The sequence below is a fragment of the Astatotilapia calliptera genome, chromosome 7 (genome assembly GCF_964374335.1).
Source record: "Astatotilapia calliptera chromosome 7, fAstCal68.1, whole genome shotgun sequence".
Classification (NCBI taxonomy): Eukaryota; Metazoa; Chordata; class Actinopteri; order Cichliformes; family Cichlidae; genus Astatotilapia; species Astatotilapia calliptera.
In genome coordinates this window covers 59,011,440-59,034,400 of record NC_137428.1, presented here as the reverse complement: position 1 = coordinate 59,034,400, position 22,961 = coordinate 59,011,440, and the positions used below count along the sequence as shown (strand labels likewise).

Genomic DNA, 22,961 nt, shown 5'->3' with positions numbered 1-22,961 from the left:
CGAGAGAGAAATAAGCAACTTCATAAGAAACTGTTATGTAAGTCCCCCACCCAAAAAAAACAAATCAAAACCTTCATCAGGAAACACGTATATGATTACACAATGTGCCCACACAAAGTGACACAGCAGACATGATGAATGGCTGTCAGCCATTTCTAGAATCACCATAAATAACAGTTTAAGAGAGCTTTATTAAAGCAGGGAAAAGAAGAGTGAAAAGTTACCGTCCTCACCGGGGAAAGTGAAACACTGCTAATATGGAACAGATCCATTTGGCCTCCTGAATGTTTTCACTGTTGCTAAGGTTGATGTAATGGAAGGCCTTTTTTTCAGCTGCACTTCAGAGGAAGGGGGAAAATGTCAAAAGCGTAGCTGTATGTGGGCTATTGTTCTCTTTGTTTTTAAAACTTCTTATGCATTGTATCTGCTACACAAGCCGGCTTAACTTCGGAAAAGAAAAAGTTACTCATTTTGAGTGATGTCATGAGGAAAGCAGTGAAAAATAAACACTCCGGGCATATCTGCTCTCTGTCAGAAAGTTTACCACTTGAACGGCGAACAGAGAAGAGTGAGCCCTGGTGTTCCATGTCATACTTGGACCCCGACTCTGCACTTTAACAGCAATAACACAGCAACATAGCAACCAGGCTCCTTCACTTAGAGGCATGTCATTACTAGTGTGGAGCAATCCCCCCTTTCCTGGTATATTTTAGTACCAGTGTTCTGTTGCTGGTAGAACTGAGCTCATGTGGCAAATAATATACAGCATGTTAAAAAAACCTCATTACATAAGGAATAAAGAAAACCTGTAAGAGCTATGAAAAGAGAAATTGAATTAAATGAACTAAAGAGCTGCTGTTTATTCAGTGCTTGTGTGGTGATTGACACAGAAATGCCACTTTTGTTTCAAAGGACATAAAGACATACCGCAGTAATTGGGGTCAGCCTCCTATTAATTGAAAACAGCAAACTGTAATTTCCTTCCCAAAAGTGTTGCCCATCTGTCAGACTCCATCCAAACCAAAGAAGCACAAAGTCACTCTTCAGGATATTTTACACCAGAGAGAGGCCTTCCAAGATTAGCATGCAACTCTGATAACGTTGAGCTCTAGAGGGATGGTGGAAATAGCTCAACTCAAAATGACTAGATATTCTGAAATGACCTCTCGCCTTCTTACTGTCAGAGGTGACGACAACTACTGACCTTTTATTAAAATTCTATGATGTCATGTTCAATGACAGTAAGTAGTCCTCTGTCAGCATTACACCTACACAGGTGTTAACCAAGACAAATATGTGCTCTGTAACACATGATTATTGTTAGTGTCCTGTAAGCCTGGCTTATTCTGCCCTTGGTCATCTCCACTCATCCAATCAGCTGAAGGGTATTGGCTACCTCAGCACCCAAGTCATACAAATATTTTAAAATCAAGAGAGGTTCTCTGGATCTCTGCACATTTCTACAGTGGTACAACAGGTAAATAACTTCTTATTTCCTACTTTATCTCCAGATAAAGCAAGTAAATAATGAAACTTTAAGGGGATTCATCCTTTTAAACTTTTGTATGATGTTCTGTGCCTCAAAATAATCTTATGGAAATCTGGCTGTCTTATAGAGATCGTAGTTTGTGAGTGGACGTAACCTGTTTTTGTCTATTCTTTAGGAGAAAGTGACAGAAGTCATCCTGGGCAACAATAAAAGCAGGATCCTGTGGACCTACAGAGTTCTTCTATGCTTTTAAAGTTTGATCAAATTAGTGACTTGCAGAATCTAAAACAGCAAAGGGGAAAACACACAGGCACACATAACACACACACATTTGACAATAACTGATTCTGAAAACTTGGCAGCACTAGCTAATACCTTCAATATGAGCACCTTAATAGTGAGATCAGTTGTTTGGGGTTGTAACTAAGAAATCCTTGTATTCTCTTTACAGTTTCCAGACGTTATGCTTTATATGACTACAGTAGAGAATAGATTGCCCATTGTTGACATTAGTGATACTGAGGTCTTCAAAAAGGCTACCATAAAGCTGGATTCTGTATTACACCATTTGACATATAGACAGTGGAATATTTAAGTCCCAATTAACTTCTCTGGCCCAGCCTGTATCTGTGAATAGACTTACCATTGTGATGGGGTTCTGCTGCAACAGAAAGGATGAGGGCCAGGCTGTGGGAGATCTGAGCCCCCTCCAGCTCCTCTAGGCCATGACTCACAGCTATGGCATGAGCCTAACGGAAACATGCACATGAAAAAATGAGAAATCGCATACTACCAAGTAAGAGCTGAAGGAAGACTGGCAAATGACATCAGTATCTCAGGAAGCCGTTGTGTTTGTATATGTTGTGCAGAAGAATTGTATATAATGTGCAAGTTGTGTTAACTTGAATCTGCTTGTCTTGGAAAGATGCTCTGTGGCCTTGGTCCTGTTTAATAGTGGCCATATCCCTATAGACAGAGCAGGTCCTCTCTGGATTACTACAGTCCATCAGCAGTTGCAGGGACTTCTGACACTGGCTTAAAGCTTTCTTTGGTTTGTTCTGTCTCTTATAGATTCTACAGAGAAAGACATGCAAATACTCAGATTGACAGGAAGTTACTCAATGTTCTCCTGAGTCTAAGTTTCATATGCATGCAGTCCTTGATCATTTTGATTGCCCATACCATAAACCAACTATGTTAGGATATAATTAGGATGTTGAATTATATCCACAAGAAATCTGTGGTATGTCTTTCCATTATGGAACAATGATCTTCCTGGTATAGAACTGTGCAGGTGATAGGAGTACACTGAAGCCATTGCATCTTTGTGTCTGTATATTCTGTGTCTGGCATTGTACTTTGATTTCCATCTAGAAGATCATCAAAGAAAAGACTATTAGTAATAGTGCAATTATTAAACTGCCAGAAAATTAGTGTCTAGTATATAACCACAAACATTTTACTTTAATACTATGAGCCTGTTTAATAAGACTAAAGGTTGTCTAGCCTGGTTGAGGCCTTGTAGAGAGAAAAAAGAGCTTTGGCTGATGGTTCCAGTTGAGGCTTGGTGCAGTGCAGACAATAATAGGGAAATGTGCCTTTCCGACTCTTTTTGTTGCATCTATTCACAAGTTAAATGCAACACTGTTGGTAGCAATGCTAATTAAACTCTCATTTTAAGGATGTCTAAATAAGTGGAGATTCTTATAGCCTCAGTGGAAACTACACTTTCAGAACTGACAGAACAGGGTAGCTTGGGGGTTTAATATGTCTGTGAAGGTTCTCACAGGTTTAATGTGCGTATATACCATTGCAATGGTATATACCAATTTGTAACCCATTTGTTATTGTGTGCTTTTTTATTTTGCATGTTTGTTTGTTTGTTTTTTTATTGACATGTGGTCAGAAGTTATATACACTCACCACTGGCATGGATTTCATCGTAATTTTGGATTTTCAATTATTTCTTTGAGTTTTCAGGATGGAATAATTGCACAGCATACATCTTTCAATTACTTACAAAAAACAAGAATTGGATGCACAAGTCTGAAATAATTTTTGATTTTTTCTAATTCACACAGAGTCAAAAGCATACATAAAGGCTCAAATACAGGCTCTTCCTTCTCTCGCCCCAACCAGTAGCGGCAGATGGCTGCCCCCTCCCTAAGCCTCATTCTGCCAGAGGTTTCTTCCTGTTAAAAGGGAGTGTTTCCTTCCCACTGTTGCCAAAGTGCTTGGTCATAGGGTTTCATATTTCCCAAAAACCTGACGTCAACCTGTTGGGTACCAAAAGTGTCCAATCAAGGTGAAATTGTAGCCACAGCCGCCCTGGGGCGCGGCTGCTGGACACTGGCATCACCGGGCCCTCTGACCACCACCAGTAGGCAACAGGTGAAGTGTCTTGCCCAAGGACACAATAACCAAGACTGTCCGAGCTGGGGCTCGAACCGGCAACCTTCTGATTACAAGACAAACTGCCAACTCTTGAGCTACGATCGCCCCATAGTGGGGGGTGTATGTATAGATTTAATCCTGAATGTATACTTTTGACAATGTGCGGATGAATAAATTCAAACTTGTGTACCCATTTCTTGTTTTTAAAGTCGTGTCATTCCACCCTGTAAAAAGAACTGTTCAAAAATAATTAAAAGACCCAAAAAACCATGTCATTCATGACGAGTGTATGTAAACTTCTGACCACAACTGTGTGTCATTTCCTGTCATACTGAGTTTCTCTGACTGATACAGAACTAGGGAGTTGGAGAGGAAGGAGACAGCATGATATGATGGCAGCATTACCCACTTCGAGGACACTGGATCCATCAGGCTACTGTGCCAACAGCTTTAAACAACTAAGGGACTCTAAATTTAATTCAGCTCTCCAGTCAAGGGCCTGGCCTTTATAGGAGGGCAAATACTCACTTCTATACACTCTCTAGATATGAACACAATATCAGCCTTTAAAAGAATTTCATTTGATTTAAAGCCACACAGTTTATCATAATATCAAAATTGTATTTTTTCTTGTTTTACTAGGAGCAGAGTATATGGGAACCAAAAGTCTAAGCCTAACAGTGTTATGTTCCCATCGTTGCACTGCTTGGATTTAGGTATTTATGGCTTACTGGCTATGTACCAGCAGCACAGGTTACAAAAACAGCGTGAGTGCTCATTTCTTTGAATTTTCCCATGAATCTAAGATTATGGTAACAGACTTTGATGGATAGAAGAAGTGCCCCACCCATATATCCAGGCACATTAGACCCTTTTAGGGCAGCAGTTACGGCTGAACCCATCACTACATTCCAGCATGGCTCAAGCCCCACCGCTTTGCCTGCATGGACAGACAGACAGATACAATGCCTCTCTATCCTTTTAATTCACCCTACCTCCTTACGCACATCCTGGCAGAAGGATAATATGTCACATCCCACTGAAATATACCAAAAGCCCACAGGGCAGGAAAATTAATATAATTAGGGATCTGTAGATGTGTTGCCAAGCAAGCCACACAGTTCACTATTGTAAACGTTTCCAGTACATGACTGACGCAAGGTTGTTGGGCTTTCATTTGGAAAATGATATAGTAAGGGCAAACCAAAGTAAAAACAGAGAGACTAAAAAACAGCTATCTGATCCAGCATACTGGTATGGTGCTTCAAACTAATAGCATTTAGACTCAGCATCACAGAGAAACAAATTCCCGTTTTGTCTTGGGTATTGATTGGCAACCATGGCCTACAACAAATCAGATAAACCAGTAAAGGTTGGTTTATTTCAGCAAGCTAATTGAACAAAAGTAAACTGAGAGAAAGGGGTTCTTTTTGAAAAGAAAAAAAAAACTTCATTCCAAGCAAGAGAATACTACTGACATCTGACCTATAATACTTACACTGCAAAAACTATGCAATCAATAGCCTAAGACAATTTAATAACTACAGCTGCAAAGTGTTACAGTTCAGACTTTGGAAACTTTTTGCACAAAGCTGGTAAACAGAGACTAAATGTCAGTGAATACGGACCATAAACACGAGTTGTCAATTAAGGTTGGAGGGAATATCTATGACTCATAAAATATGAATTCATTATCTAACTAGAGATAAGTTTGGAAATACTATTTCCAAATGTTTAATGTAATAAAGTCTTTCAAAATCTCTAGATTTACGAAACTAAAGATAAAGAACAAGAAAAAAAAACATGTCATCTTATTTGGCTATGCCCTGCCAATATAAGAACAACACAGCAAATTTGAAACTTCAGCAATAAAGGTTTGGCACAAAAATATCCCATCTACTGATTATATTGTTAGTGCACACCTTGTGTGTTAATCAAAAATGGACCTAAATATTTGGACCAGGATCCATAGCTAGAGCTGAGCTTATTGTTCCAGGCTTTGGTGGGAACATTCCCCTCCATCACAACAGTGGTGACCGATAGAGCTTTAGAGGCATGCCAAAATCTTACTCATCACCTAACAAAAGAGATTTAGTAAGCTTACACACCAGCCAGAGTCTGCACATTTTTTCAATTACACACATCATGTCAACAAACTCTGGCTCTCTGAAACAGAACAAAATTGGATCATTTACAAATTCCTCTGAGTCTACATCACCTTGCCTCAGTGCTCTTAGTTATAAGTGACTTAAGATGCATGCATTGAAAAGCAAGCAACAGGATCAAAATAAATACAAAGGCATTCGTATGTTGGCCTAAACCCAGGCAACACTATATTTTCTCTCCCAGTTGTGCTTCTAATTTCACCCCATGATTTAAACTATGCAAGTGCCTGCTATTTCTTATGTTGCCAGGCCACGAAGTTCCTGTAACAGTGCATACAGGACTTGATATCTGTGGAAGGTGTTGTCACCGTGATCCTTTAATTCTTTAATCTTATTAAAGAGCATGCAGTAGTGCCCTTGGGACTTCTGTTGTCAATACGACCATATGGTGGTAATGTATTTTCTAAAGTGATGTAAACATATCAGTTATATAAAAATGCTAGCCTGTTTAGAGGAAACAAACAAAGGAAGTGACATTTAATAGAGTAACTTCAAGCTTTACACTATCTCTATGAGCCAAGGAGGAAGCCAAACTAAACAAAAAGAGAAAAAATAATGAAGCTAGTTTCTCTAGGCTGGGGCCTGCAGTCCACAGCCTAGATAAATGCTTAAAAATATGTGCTTCTTTCCCATCTGTGCCTCTGCTTCATTAATGATTAACTGGGTTGCCATGCAGCAGTCCTACATTCCATGTCTATAAACACCATTACAAAACACCCCTGCTTACTGCCGAGCAGACTGGACAGTCATAGGGGAAATTCTGGTTTGAAAGGCTGTTGTTTACAAGTGGTCAGCAAAAATTCCCCTTTCCAAAAACATCCTAAAAGGTAGTTTTGTGCAAATCTGCAGAAATCTATCGCCATCTTGTGGCTAATCTTAAAACATAATGTACCATACTTAAGCATAAGTGTTTCAGTTATTTTTAATGAGCATGACAGTTTAAGGAAATAGAGGAAATTATCAGATCATCAGAAAACTGAGTAGCAGCTAATATAACACACTAATGGCTGCAAATTTGGAATTCTATTTTATGTTTACAGCTGTTTATCTGTTGACTAAAATACCTGTATACCCAGAAGATATTTCCAGCTCAGTCTTTATCTTTTCTTCCTGGGTGATAACACTGCACTTACGAAGCTGCTTCAGGATATGTTCTGCCTTCAGAAAAGATAATTTTGCCCCAGGCAAAGTTCACAAGTCAAGGACTTTTTCAGCTTATCTGAGTTCAAATTCAAATTCAAATTCAAATTTTATTTGTCACGTACACAGTCATACACAGTACGATATGTAGTGAAATGCTTGGACAACTGCTCGTGACCTAAAGAAAACAAAAAAAGGAAAGGCTATGAATAAGATAGGAAATAAATATGAAAAATTAAAAAGGGTAAATTTAACTAGGAAGGAATAAAATATAAATTAAGGTTAAAAATGAAATAACTGTACAACACAAATTAGAATGAAGGGTAAATTTAACTGGGAAGAATAAGATAAAATATATAAATTAAAGTTGAAAATAAAATAACTGTACAACAAAATACACAATACACAATATAGAACTATATAAGAATGTATGAAGAAATCTAAATATAAATAAATATATACACAATAACAGCAGCTGTACAAGTATTAACTGGAAATGAAGAATATAGTGACCAGTGTTGTGCAAAAACAATGTCCAGAAAGTCCAGTGTGTGTGTAAGAACCATATGTGTGGGTCAGTACTGTGTGGTGGTGTGATTGAGAGACCGTATCGCCTGCGGGAAGAAGCTCCTCCTCAGTCTCTCTGTGTTGGTCTTCAGGGAGCGGAATCGCTTTCCTGACCTCAACAGAGAGAACAGTCCATTGTTGGGATGGCTGAGGTCCTTCACGATCTTCCTGGCCTTGGTCCGGCACCGCCTGCTGTAGATTGAGTGCAGGTCAGGGAGCTCGGAGCGGATGGTGCGCTCAGCTGACCGCACAACCCTCTGTAGAGCTCGTCTGTCCTGCATGGTGCTGTTCCCGAACCAGGTTAAGATGTTTCCCGCCAGGATGCTCTCTATGGTGCACGAGTAAAAGTTCCTGAGCACCTTGGAGGGCAGTTGGAAGTCTCTCAAGCGTCTGAGGTGGTAGAAACGCTGTCGGGCCTTTTTCACCACGGTGTTGATGTGACAGGACCATGACAGGTCCTGCGTGATGTGAACTCCGAGGTATTTGAAGCTGTCCACTCTCTCCACTGGGCACTCGTTGATGACGGGGGTCTGGTAGTTCCTCTCCTGCTTAGTGCTGAAGTCCACTATCAGCTCCTTTGTCTTACTGACGTTTAGAAGGAGGTTGTTCCTCTGGCACCAGTTCTCCAGATTCCTAATCTCCTTCACGTAGGCCGTCTCGTTGTTATCAGAGATCAGGCCCACCACGACGGTGTCGTCAGCAAACTTAATGATGGTGGTGGAGCTGGTAGTGGCCACACAGTCATATGTGTACAAAGAGTACAGCAGGGGGCTCAGAACACACTTCTGGGGGGCTCCAGTGCTGAGAGTGGTGGAGGCTGAGACATGTCCGCCCATCCTTACTGCCTGTGGTCTGCCAGTTAGGAAGTTGGAGATCCACTGACACATAGATGAGCTGAGTCCCAGATGCTCCAGCTTGGTGGTGAGTGTGGAGGGAATTATGGTATTAAATGCAGAGCTGTATTCTATGAAGAGCATTTTAACATAATTCCCCCTTCTAGTGTCCAAGTGAGTGAGTGATGTGTGGAGGAGATGAGAGATGGCATCGTCTGTGGAACGATTTGGACGGTAAGCGAACTGTAGTGGGTCCAGTGTGTCTGGTAGTGAAGAAATGATGAAGTCTCTGACCAGGCGTTCAAAGCACTTCATCACTACTGAGGTGAGGGCTACAGGGCGATAGTCATTGAGAGAAGCAGAGTTGAACTGATTGCTATATATAATACTATATCAGCAACTGTGGTAACGATGTTTGACCGTGAGAGGGAACGCACCACCTTGTGTGAGGTTTACATTTAGAAGACATGTGAAAATCGTAACCTTTTCACCTGTGATTGGAGAGGTGGACAGAGAAAATTTAGCACCTCTCTTGCAAGAGCCGAGTGCGTCTGGGCCTGCAGTCCCCAGCCTAGAGGAAAACACACACACACACACACACACACACCAAATTATTGCATTGGAAATATGTTTATGAAAATAGCGAGGGTGAAGCTTGGGTAAAAATGGAACTGATGTCTAATCCACTTCCCCTCTTAACCTCATCCCTAGCTCTAATTCAAAAACAGAAAATAACAAATCCAGTTGTAAGAACATCTATTAAAATATGGCTTCAATTCAGAAGGCATTTCTGTTTGCAACAGGTTAGTAATTTTTTCCCTGTTGCTTTTAACCCTTTTTTTGCCATCCATTTCAGATAAAGCATTCCAAATTTGGCATAATATTGGTTTGAAGTTTTTTTTTACAATTTATTTTCAGGAGAAACTTTTAACACCTTTGACGCTTAGATGAGAGATTACAATATACCAACCTCACATATGTTTAGATATTTGCAAATACGAAGTTTTGCAAAAACATTGTTTCCTTCTTTTCCTTACCTACCTCCTAAAAATCAAGTGGATACTATTTTGGAAATGGATTCTTTTGGCAAAAGGCGAATCTCCGTCATATACAAACTGATACAGAGCTTAAGGCCTATTACTTGGAAAAAACTAAAAATAATTGGGAAAAAGACATTGAGGTGGTTTTATCTGATGATGAGTGGAGATCTTGTTTGAATCGTATACATACTTCCTCAGGAAAATGCCATTGCATTTGCTACATTGCTTGCCCGTAGACTTATTCTATTCTACTGGAAGTCTAATAAGGCTCCTTCATACATACAATGGTTAAAGGAGGTGCTTTTTTTACCACTGGAAAAACTTAGATATAGAGTTCTCTCATCACAAAAAAACAACCATTTATTGACTATATAAAAACGTATTTTCCTGATGTGTATTATACTTTTTTTTTTTTTTTGATTTGTTCTGTTTCTCTTTACATGAGCCTTGGGTGGGGAGGGAAGGGAGGGTGGTTCTCGTTGGGGTTTTTTTGTTTTGTTTTGTTTTTGTTTAAAAAAAAAAAGGGAATGCTCTTGAAGCAGGTTGCCTTGTTTGGGGAGATTAGGTCTCTTGTTTAATATTTTGTTCTGTCAAAATGCTCGAGAATGAAAAACTCAAAGCCAAAAAAAAACAACACAAAAAACAAAACAAAACAAAACTTCCTGTTAATCTGTCAGCTGGTGTCACACGTTAACTGATTGTGTCCTCAGATTAATTAAGAGTTGCTTTATCTGTCTGTGTTGGGCTGTGGCTACGTCCAGGAGTTCAGAGTGTGAAATGTCACAGGTACTCTGTGCAGCTATTTTGCATCCCAGCCTTTATTTATTGCTTTTTATAGGCTTTGGGATGCAAAATGGTCTCCCGTGTGTTTCAGCGCCTGACACCAGAACAGTCAAATTCATCAGGGATGGCTTTTATTCAAAATAACATCTCAGAGAAATAAAAACTGAAACGCTAAAATATTAAAACACCAGATTTGGTGATCATGTTTCCCTTTGTTTTAGTCAGGTTATTTTGGATAAAACCTGGTTTAAAAACATCATTGATGACAAAAAGCAATCAGTAATAGCTGGACAATGAAAAATCTGCACAGCTTTAATTAGCGTGAGATCCACAATGGTTCGACAAAAGCTAAATGACTGCCTTGGTGTGGTCTGTGTCTATATCCTGGAAAGAACTCGTAACATTTCTTGCACTATTATCAGTTTGTGAATACTTCCATCTTTACCGGAGTCACCAAATGGCACACAAGAAAGACAGTTTTTAGGGGTTTTTTTTGCTTTTCTGCAGAGTGGGTCTATTTCCTGCTCTATAGCCTAATGTTCACTGACTTTGACTGTATCGTTGCATTTATTTCTGTTTCGTGAAATCTGACAGGAAGTGACAGACACTTCCTTTTTGCTTTGCCTTTGTTTCTTCTGGACTCTGGATCATGGGCCCTGACTACGCCCTGGATTATACTCTGCCCCAGGCTAGCTCCATCTAACTGGGCTGTGACTATATTCTGGACATTATACTTGTAACAGATTTCGTGTTTTATGTTATAACTGCCTGTTTATCACTGCTTTTTTTTTTTTTTTTGGTGTACACTGCAGCACATATCCAGCGCTGTCTGATGTTAGGAGTTTAAAATGTCAACATGTGGGAGGAAAACTCGAGCTGTTTTTGGTGCAGCTTTAAGGATTTTCAAATCTTAAGCTCAAGGGTGTTTAAACCAAACATTAAACAACTGAAATTTTCCCCAAAATGATCACTTAGCAGTTGAGCTGCACCACAATCAGATCTCTTTTTTTTTCTTCCCACTTTTGCTTCAAAGATGGCACTAACCTGATCGACTGGGATTGGTCTATGTGCTGGACAGGGACTCGGCTGGAGCTTTTTGTTTTTGTTTGTAATGTTTAAATCTGTACATAAACGCTGCAATATGACTTCTAAAGAAAAAAAGGGGTAGTTTGTGTCACTACAGCCTATACCGTATACTCACCTCTCAATGATCCTCATGGGCTCGAGCGTGCCTCTAAAAGTGTTGGAGCTTTTCTTCAGGAGGAATCATTATATAAATTTCTTCTTAGCACTGTTTATTTGTGAAGGTTTCCCTACATCTGAGCCATGAAAAAGAAAGAAATATGTACCCCTGTTTCTGCTTGCCATGTTTTCATGGGAACATCCATAGGTTTAATCGAATAAGTCATGTTAACACTTTTTTTTTCCTGGAAGGAAACATATGTAAATCCTTGCGTTTATTTAACCTACCACTTAAACTACCAACACCTTACAGAAACGCTTAATTTTTTTTAACTGTAAATAAAATGATCAACATTTACCTAGCGGAGCTAATTAAACGAATTAAACAAATAAAGGTAAACATAAAGGATACTCACTTGATGACTCACTTGGTTGTCATCACTAAATTGCTTAATTTTATTAATTCATTTGTTTATTTGCCATCAGCAGAATGGTTTCCTTGGTTACACACGGCGCGTGCGATAGTAGCAAGTTAATGTGACCAACAATGGATCCTCGTCCACGTTATTCACCGGAAACATTTAGCGGTCTAGCAATTAATAGCTAAAAAAAAACATCTTCTTACAAGCTAAACCAAAGTCAGGCTCTGTTCAGCGATGCCGTTAGGGTCCGCTGCTGAAAAATATTCATCGCTGAAGCGCTTCCTGAAGGCGCAAACTGGCATATCATGGAGCGGGCAGCATTCAAGAACTACACTGTTCGTGGACGAACACGTCGTTTTTAAGTGTAGTACGATTTTTTATGTGACCACAAACATCATCAAAACGACTTAGTTTAATGAAATACATCAAACCGGATATAATCGTTAATGGTTAAACTGCGCCTGCATGTTTCAGTCTTCTTGTTAACGCTCTTTCAGTGTGCTTTTTGAACTAGCCTGGGTAGAAAGTCACTAAATCAAAGAATAGCCACATCCACGTTTTCTTTTTCTTGTGATTCATTTATCATTAAGGCGGTTGACTTAATGCAATTCTACACATTTTGGATCCGATACCAAGTAAATACAGGGTCAGTATTGCTGATACCAATATCGATACCAGTACTTATAACCTACAAAGGCAGCCTATGTAGGGGAGAGAGCAGTGTGTCATGATTTATGAGATGAATTATTATTAGCAAATTATTCCAAACACATTATAATGACCATTAAATCACTCTGATTTTACTTTCGACAACTAAACTCACTTTTCAGCTTCTCATGTATTTTGAAACAATTTTTTTTGAGACCTGGAATGTAAATGTGTGTGTCTCTAAAGCACTTTGGGTCTTCTGCTGTTGTTTGAAAATAGGCTTCATCAGGGCTGGACTGGGACAAAAGAAATCGGCCCTGGCATTTTTGGTCCACGCAGCCCATCATGATCACTCAAAAAAACAAACAAACAAACAAACAAACAACAAAAAATAAACAGCAACATGTTTTATGTTGTTGGGTTAGTTCTTAGCTGCAGTGCACTATGTGATAATTAAAAGCCACACTTTAGCTAATGGTCAATGTAGCCATTCACTTTACTTCCTAATTATGTTCCTTCATCTGTTTTCATACCACATTAATTTCCCTTCCTCTGTCTCTTCCTCACTCTCTTGTTGTGACTGTAGTTCCTCCTGCTGCACGTTTCTACGGCTTGTTACTTGTTGCTGGTGTTGACAGTGCAGCAGCAATAGAGACAGCTAACATGTCGGTTAATCTGACACATTTTTCTGCATTTATTTTTAGTTTTTTGCCACTCCTTCCACACTAAACTGTTTTACAAGCCTCATGAGTGCACATCAAAGGTGGGGGAGGGTCTGATTGTGTTAAGAGATTTGATTGGGCAATACATTGTCTGCAATGAAAATGAACAAATGGACTGTTGTGAGTGCTTGTAGGGTTGGTGCACAGCGCTCCTTCAGTTGACCCGCATCGGCCCACTGGGCAAACCCTTAGTATGCCAGATTATCCTGGTGAAGTATTAATCCTATTCCACTAGTATCGATTCAATACCAATACCAGGGTTGGTAATGATAATATTAATATTTGGATCATCTGTCCACCTCTAGGCAGGGTTTGTATCTACCCCCTATCTCTGGTCTTCTCCAATGCTGCTTTAATGAACGAACAAACCGCTTAAGTGAACTGCTGTGCAGCTTTGTGTAATGTCGCATGTCATTTTTAGTCCTTGTCCCGCTGTTCTACATACTGAGATGGTGTCCCACATTTTAATTTTCTCTAGTATTCAAAGCCCAACACATTAGTACAGACCATTTTCAAAAACCTGAAATATATTTTTGGCTGTGAACAGGGGACAGCTGAGGCTGAGGCAGCAATTTACAGGATGGAATACATCAGCTTCCTTACACCTGACAGTCCTAGCTACGGAGTTTTTTTTTTAAAAGTGCGCATTGAAAGATGGATTTTAAGGGCCTGAAAATCAATGAAAAACCTGACTGTTCCTAGCAGGCAAAAACAAACTTCAAGCCACCATAAAACCTCCCAGTGGCCGTTTAGCCCCTGGCTTGAAGAAAACAGACAAGGTTTTTGACATACAAAATTTGCAAAATCTGCTTTCTGTGAGAAGTCGACATGTTCTCCCTGTGCCTGCTTGGGTTATCCCCAGGTGCTTTAATCTCCCGATAACATACCAAAGACATGCTTGTTAAGTTTATAGGTGCAAAGGTGCATAGGTGTGTCATTGTCTGTATTCTTGTGATAGCCCCTTTGATGCACTGGTGAATTGTCCATTGTGCACCCTGTCTCTAATTCCCTATGACCCGAGGTAAGAGAGGGGTCAAGACAGTCAATGACAAAGGAACTGTCTCATTAAAATCAGGGTTTGTTTTTTTATCGTCTTAATAAGGCCACAAGATGTCAGTGTAGCAACACAAGAGCTGTGGACTCAGACAAACCGTGGGTTTTACTGTTGAGCTCAAGGGAGTATTATAATATTGTTTTGCTGTTTTAAGAAGTGATGGCTGAGGTTTTGGCCATCCCTGAGGGCATGCGCACTTCAAACTAAAGTGCAAATATGTATACCTCAGGGCCTTTGTTTTTCTTTTTCTTTTTTCTGTGTCATCCAGGCTTCATCCTCTGGATTAAGTTTTCTTAAAGCTCTTAGGAAGATACTTATGATTTATAAAAATCACCATTTAGTCATCTGCACATTTCAGCAGTCACACAAATGGCAAAAACTTATGACTTCACAACGCCTTCACAAGTATTTTATGATGACAACAACCTGCGTAGACCACAGAATTAAAAAAAACAAAAATCTCTGTATGCTTATTGGTTAATGTACCTATGGGTGGGAGGCAACATTGACCTTTAAGTTGTTCAATGTCATCTGTAGCTCATTAGTTTTAATGGGTGGGTGTTAAATGGGCTGAAGTCGCAGTGGTGCGCAGGTTGAGAGGTGCCACTTTGATGAGATGGTAAACAATGAACCTGAAAGACATTCTTCCATGGCTTCTAATTTTACTGCTTAAAGGAGTTTTTTTCTTGTGTTCTCTAATTGTTTGTATTTTTCTGAAGTTACACATCCAGAGATTAAAGTATGCTGTTTGCACACAAGCTCTGTCGTTTGTCCAAATCTCGTGCAAATAAGTGTGATTCAGTGTTCTACACAGCAACATGCTTTCCCCTTGATTAAGTTAATTTATTATTTGTCACTGGGTATGCAGTCTGTTTCGATGCTGTGCAACATTCTTCCTTTTTATAAAGGGTATGATAGTACAGTTGTATGGCTATAAATTGTTAGTACAGGTGTATTCGAAGAACTAAAAGGCCTTCAAATTAAAATGTTGCTGTAAAAGTGCTGATAACCTGTGTTTCCCATCATTTTGTGCTTTAATATAAAAGCTATATACCCATAGCAGGAGGAGGAAATGTACATTTCCTTGTGAAAATATACTTTCTTACATCAGTACCCAATATTCATGCCAAATAAACAAGAAATAACGTCTCTGTGGCTGCTTTGAGAAATTGGTCTCCAGAGACAGCTTTCTAGGTTAATTTATTCTGTATCGTGCTGCTGGGAGTGTGTGTATACTGTCACCACTTTTAAACTCGGGGCAGGGCACATTTTGTGTCCAAGACTGCCTAAGATAACTTCTAATGGCTCCTTGGGATGGCTGCTGCCGGTTGATTCTGGCAGGCCATGAGACAACTCGTTTATTTGTTTGTTTGTCCCGTGAGTTTTTGGCTGGCCATTCAGGGCTCTGTTTGGCCCCAGTCCCTGTTGGGCTTCTATTTCTGAAACCCAAGTGGCTCTTAATGAAGCTGGTAGGGTTGGCATGGGCCCTCAACAAACCCAGGCCTGATCAGACCCTTCTTCTTCTGCCTTGGCAGCTACACACCATTTGCTCCCTCTGGCTTCCTAATTTAGTAACGGTGGGTAAAAATATGCGCTAACGAACAAGGTCTGGTATGTCAGGCTGGCGTCCAGAAAAGAGGGAGGGGGCTTTGGGCAGGGGGAGGGAGAGGGAGAGGGAGAGAGGGGGGAGTGTTTTCACAGTAGGCACCCAGTGACAGGGCTAGAGTCACTCAGGCTTCTCTGACATCTGTGTGTGTGTTTGTGTGTATGTGTAGATATTCAAGAGAGTGTGTGGGGGTGATGAGAGGTGGAGAGTGAGTACTTAAAATTGCTCACCACTGCCAAACGCCATTCAAACGCACATTCTTCTATTTTATTCTTACTGCACCGTGCACAAACGTATGGTATACACACAGTACAAACGGGAAGGATTTCCAAAAGAGTAGTCTCTTCTTCTTTAGCTTTGTTTTACTGTAGTATTGGGTTTTAAGTGGACTTTCGCATCCGCAACTCTTGGTCAAGTTTTCTAACAAAATGTTCTTACGCTAATATTAGCTCCAAAGAGTGTCATGTAGCGAGATAACGCGTTAACAAAAGAGCATTTCTATCTACAGAGCATTTTAAAGCTTAAGCAGTATTTTGTACTCAGCAAAACTGATCTTCCCTTAATCTTAATTCAAATATAAACCGTGAGATTTAAAAACTGTCACACCTCATTGAACATTTAGTGTTTTCTTCATGTAGTTTTGAGATGTTGCATTGCACACAGACTCCTATGTCTGCACTGCTTAGTAGGAACAGAAGATATAAGATAACCCTTCAGAGCTTCCAGGCCAGATCTTTGCCAGCTACAGCCCATATAAACTGCGGAAGAAAAACAGTTTTTAATGTATGTTTACCCTATACACCTCTGACTTTCCATGTTCTTAATTTTCCATGGAATCGTTCCAAAAACATTAGCGGTGAATAACTTTATTTTAGGTCGTTTCTCTGACAGACAAAGGAGAAGGCAAGCCAAGCTTCCTGCAAGGATTTAAAGATTATAACTATTTGATGATGAATGTTTTCTTTCTCAAGTGCTGCTTTGAAATCATACATGTTAGCTCTTTAAATAATAATCAATACAAAAGCAATGCTTTTATTTAGTATTGAATTTACTTCGGACAAACCCCTACCTGGGTTTAGCTTGCAATTACTCAATTTTCATCTGTCAAGTCACCATAGAAACCTGCCTTCAGGCACTATAGCACTTGCCCTTCTGTTCACAGTTCAAGGGGCTCATGGCAACCTTGTCAACATCACTAGCAAAGCCAAAGCTTTAGATGAAAACTGAAAACTTCCTTGTCTGTTGGGTTTTTCTTCAGCAGAAAAAATAAAACATGCAGGCAGCAGGGCAACTGCTCCTCAATGTGCTGCTAACATAGATGTTCCACTGTTTTTACGGAAACCAAACTTGGGATCTTAAAAAGTCACATAATTAGTCAGAAAACCTGCGTCTTGCATGCAGTTGCACAGGAAGCATGGGTGAATTCTCTGCGCTTGTATGGTAAACCTTTGCCACACAACTTTGCGGTCACAAACAGGCAAAGTAACAAACCACACCGTCCCCGGCTTGTGAAGGGATGGCGTTATGAACATGCAGAAATATAATATACTCCACAATGAGCTGAATCAAAAGGGGAAATGAATGCAAAGTTAATGGCGTTGTCATGAATTGTTAGTAATTTTAAGGTCTTGCGGTTTTAGTTTGACACGAGTCATTCTACTCAATAAAACAACATCATGCATTTTTTTCAAAAGATCCTTTTGTCTTTTTTACAAGCAGTTTAATGCAAAATGTATATATTTTTGTAATAATTTACAATGTACGTTTTATTATTCGCATACCCAGCTTTAACTTTCCACACAGGAATGTGCCAGTCCTGCATAACAAGCAATCAATTTATGGGTCCAATTCACAGATAAATGAAGCCTATAAACTCAGCTCTTATTGCAGTCGTATTCAATCAGCAAGACTCATCAATCATATTGTGCTCATGCTTGTCAAATATGTCACAGTTATTTGTCGAAGCCACAAAGTAGAACCTGTCTTTTAGACAGCTGTCCCCACTTCCTGTGTTAGTTTACCCACAGACACCCACCCCTCAGCGATAAACTCGAGTCCCTGTTGTCAGAGATGGTTTGTAGCGTGGGGCCAAATAAAGCAGACAACATTTAATGTGACATAGCTTTCAGGAATGCCTTAAATCATTAATAATTCTATAGGAGCTCTGATATTCCTGTTTCATCTTTGACGACTCTATTGTTTATTACATTTGAATTTAAATCAGTCTGAATTTAGGGACACGATTCGACAAATCATAATTTTAACTGTTAAACCACACAACTGGTTTCCCCCTTCAACAAATGTATCATATTCTGACTCACAGCAAATATGCAAATGCCTTGACAGCTGCTACACTTTAGATAAAGCGAGGTTTTTGGAGGAACATATCCAGTGGCACAGTATTTGTGAAAGTAATGCCATTGTTAAGAAGTAGAAACAAAGGCGGACACTTAAGCCAGGAACCCTTTCCTTTGAACCGACTTAAGCCATCTATAGCAAAGACGTGATAGTTACACTGCGATAAGCTCTCTCTGCATCCAGCAGCATCCTTCCATTCCAGTGCTTTGTTAAACAATAGTGTTTTTTATTCATATGCATACAATTCTCTGCTGTGGTAAACACTTGGAATGGCTTAAACTAGTGTTTATCCTTACCTAAACCATGGCCTAATTTGAAACATACGCAGAAAACAAATCTACTATTGTTTCTCCCCTAAAGCTTATTCTTCTCTTTCTGTTCAGTGTCAAAATCAAAGATTATGGCGCTTTGGAGTTGATATTGCTATTCTTTATTTAGACAATAGCGGTCTAAACCAATAGACTAGCCATTTTGTGTGCTGACAGCATGTATATTCCTTCGTAAACACAGTTTTAGCAGCACTGTGACAGCAAGATATGTGTATTGGAGGGTTTTGGCTCGTTCCACAACCGGCAATCGAGCTTTAGGTGCTAAAACACAGATCAGCAACTGCTCTCAAGACATTTCCAAAATGATGTAAAGGACTTTTTCTATATCCCTCCAAGCTAACACCAAAAGAGGCACACACATACACACAAACAACTGCCAAGGATGTCCCTCAGAGAGATGAGAGGAAGGTGCAGCTCCTTGGTGAATAGTGCTCGAGCCTTGTACACATTTTCACCTTGATACCAACCAGGAAAGAAATCTGAAATTTATAGTAATTTAATTGTGTTTGTACTCTATCAAAAGATCTTACTTTTAATATCCAAACAGTTACAGCTAGTAATGTTTGCAGTTGACTTTTGGTAAAACCTTAATAATTTAATAGGTAACCATCTAACTCCTCTTGATGCATTAATAAAGCTGGAAAAGATAAGATAAGATGATAAGATGACCTTTATTAGTCCCACAGGTGGGAAATTTGTTTTGTTACAGCAAAAGTGCAAAGTTATGTAGCAGAAATTAGAAAACACTGGAATGCAATGCAATGCAATAAAATAAAATAAAATAAAATACTATGTACAATGGAATGAAATAGAATACAAATGCTATATACAACTGAGTAAGAAAATACAAAAGTACAACTTTGTCAGAAAAAGAATTGCACATATAGCAGTCTTAGACTGCTGAGGGTACCAGCATTATCACCATCTTTAAAACTTTGTGTGCGTGTCTGTGTAGTAGCTGATATCAAAACTAATGGCGATGTGTACAGTACGTGTATATCTGTGTACGTTACATACCGTACCATACAATACTATCATAAAGTGCTTTAAAAACAGCCACAGCAGATACAAAGTGCTGTACACAAACACGGATAAATAGCATGTATGTTTTTGTTTTCAAATACATTTAGCTAAACAACTTTTAGTCCAGTGGCACGTTTGGGCTCTCTGGAATGTGTGTAAGGAGTGAATATATATAGATCCACTACACAACTGTTGTGAACAGTAGATGACTCAGCTAAAGGCCCAGATGCAGTCCCCAGGTCCCCTGTATTTCTTGAGGACGTGACTTTCAGATATGTCATGTCATACATATACTATGATCAGCTATAGACAGTTTTATTTAGACTTGTCTCTCCTTCTTTTTTTTTTCCCGAACAAGAAACTTGTTCAGTTTCTTCAAATACTTTAAGCACACCTTGTCACGACACGGCATGTTTTCAGCTAATAGCACTTTGCGAAGCACCTTGTTAGTGTAGAAATACTATTTTCAGCCTGTCGGATTCTGTGTTTTTTGGCATTTTTTTGTAGATTTAGATAAAAAAATTTGGAACGAATTATATGTTCATGCAACAGTCTGCTGGCACCAAAGAGCCGAAAGTTAGAATTTAAAATAGCTTCTTTGCAAAGTGGTCTTGAGTTTACACAAGAAAAAAGAAAAAAAGGTACAAAGACTGGACTGAAAATGAATGAAAAAGTAAACAATTTCCAAAGAAGACATTTGAAATATTTCCAGAAAGCCTGGAGAACTATTGCTCAAGAAGAATGTCTGCTTCCTTGGAAGCAAAATATAAAGATATGTGGAGTGACTCAAGACTTCTGCACAGTACTGTACTGTAGTTAGTGCTCTTTTGGCATACCTTCTCTTCTTGCTTAAGACCACTCAGTTAACACCCCCATCTTCAAGAATACACTTCCAAACCGAGTGTTTAGTTTACAGTAGGCATATCAAAAAAGGGGGTTCAGTCACCTACCTTTGACTGTGAATGTGAATGAGAGGCTAAATGTCTGCCTGTGGTTCTCTGACCTTTTGTGCCTCCTCTGCTGACTTGGTTCATATAAGTTCAGGTTGTGTGATGCAGTGATATCAATAATGGAAGAAAGGCAACCCCCCTCCCCCTGGCTGGTATGTGGGTCAGAGGAGGCTCTTGGTGGATGGGAGAGATTGATGAAGAGCACCAGGGATTGTCGGAGCGACTACCTCACAGCGGTGCAAACCTAGCCGCTCCCCTTGCACTTGTTCTGAGGCCCCCCTCCTGAGCTGCAACGCCTGGCGCTCTTTAAATGACCTTCAAATTAGCCTTATTTTTCAGGGCCCCAAACCCTGCAGGGTCCTTCCTGAAAGGATGGTGGGTCTTGTTCTCACTCTCTTTGTCTGCTTTTTTCCCTTCTTTCTTCTTTTGTTATCTTCCTGTTGATGAAAGAACGAGTCAAAAACAGCAGAGGTAGAACTGTTTTTTCTACCCCTCTGATGTAACCAGACCAAGTGAACGGTTATGTTTGTGTGTTACACGAAAACATACATATGCATAAACACCAATTTTATACACTTTCATTACACACCTTAAATCAGTGGTCACACATCACCATCTCAGCATCTGTAAATAAAGGTACATGTGGTGTTTAAATATGTTTGTGTGTGTGATGGTGGATGGAAGTCACAGTGGGATTCTTCTTCAACTGCACCGTAGAACAACACTCTGCCAAGTAGCCATCCATCATTACAGCTGGGATTTATGTACACACAGCAGGTCATGCTGGTCCTTTGTTCAGACCTGATGCAGAGCCTTTGATTATCTATCTGCCTTAAGAGAAATACATCTTTCTGCTGCGATTGATTAACAAATGGCTGTAGTTGATGACTTTGCTTAACCTGCCTTTTTTTTCAGTGATTTTCATGACGATTTGCACTTGTAATCTAAAGTTGTGGGTTGTTGCTTACCAGGTGTTTTAACTGTACCTCTTAGCTGTGTAGCACAGCAGTCTTAAAGGTGACCTTATATAGTACAGGCATATGTTGCACCCTTTTGGGAAATGCTTTGACTTTTTTTTTCATTTTTTTTGTTAAACTGGAGTGAAGACTTAACCCCCCAAGAAGACAACACACATCCACATGATCCTGGTGTTATAAATTTTATTTTTACAAGGAGCAATTTGTCATGGAAAGCCTTTTTACATCCTATACTTTTTAACTGACCTTGTGCAAAACATAGAAGCTTTACACACACCAACTGAAGACACTTGGCTGTAGATATTAAAAGGATATTTTTTCCTTCTGTCCCCCCCTGCTTTCTTGAATCTGCCAAACATTTGAAGATGGGATTGTAACTCATGGGCAGAAAGAGAGCAGAAGAGAGCAACATCAAGGGGAATCAAGTTGGATAACATAATAAGTCACTGTGTTAGGTGTGGAGTGAAAGAGATGGTGTGAAAATAGGCAAGAGGACAAGCAGAGGTGGTGCATGACTGATGGTGGGGTAGAATGGCGCCTTGTTTCTCCAGAAGGGCAAACCTGACCTGATTGATTGCTTGTATTCCCATTTGCTTATAAAGTTGGAATACTTTGTAGCATTTTGTAGAATGACTAAAATGCTCATATGGCAGTATTTTATTTATCAGTTTAAAAAAAATGCAGATGAGAAAATTTAGTATTTTTTTCTGGAGCATTTGGACTTAACTCATATGTGGCAAATAAATTATATGAATGACATTCTAGTTTATAACACTAGAAATGGGGTTTAAAAATGACAAATCTGAATGCATCTGTGTCAATATCACTTACATCAAACCTCACAACATAATCTATAACAGGCGTGTCAGAATTGGCCTGACAAAGACTCCAATCTGGCCTGCTGAACAGTTTTGGAAAATATGAAGAAGGGCATACAGTTTTGGACTTTTAACTGTAATTTTTTGCAGCTTTTCATGCTAGTTTTTCAGTTTTACTAACCCGCCCCAGTTAAGATCGAAGTGAGCTGTATGTGGCCTTCGGTGTAAAATAACTTTGACATCTCTTGTCTGCAAACTGCACCTTCTCTAATGGCCACTTGAGGATGGTGCCAAGGGTTAGCCAATCCCACAGACGGTGTAAAGGACTTTTCTGGGCCTCAAGCCAACATGAAGTGTCTAAAATCTGCTTTCTTTACAATGACCAGCAAGGCATGATAGCTGTGGTTGCACTAGAAGTTTGAAGAAATGGGCACTCATTTGAGGTCATACTGACTAAAAGA

At 39.6% G+C, this 22,961-nt stretch overlaps 1 protein-coding gene across 1 annotated transcript; it reads right to left on the bottom strand.

The window, feature by feature from the left end:
• Window positions 1-487: 487 nt before the first annotated feature.
• ttc23 (tetratricopeptide repeat domain 23) lies at window positions 488-14,284 on the bottom strand. The gene is given in 8 exon segments (XM_080303302.1): window positions 488-1,396; window positions 1,644-1,771; window positions 2,133-2,238; window positions 2,392-2,572; window positions 7,121-7,206; window positions 8,988-9,159; window positions 11,613-11,730; window positions 12,010-14,284. Coding segments are annotated over 7 exon segments (807 nt in total). The 5' UTR covers window positions 11,630-11,730; window positions 12,010-14,284; the 3' UTR covers window positions 488-1,279.
• Window positions 14,285-22,961: the final 8,677 nt, after the last annotated feature.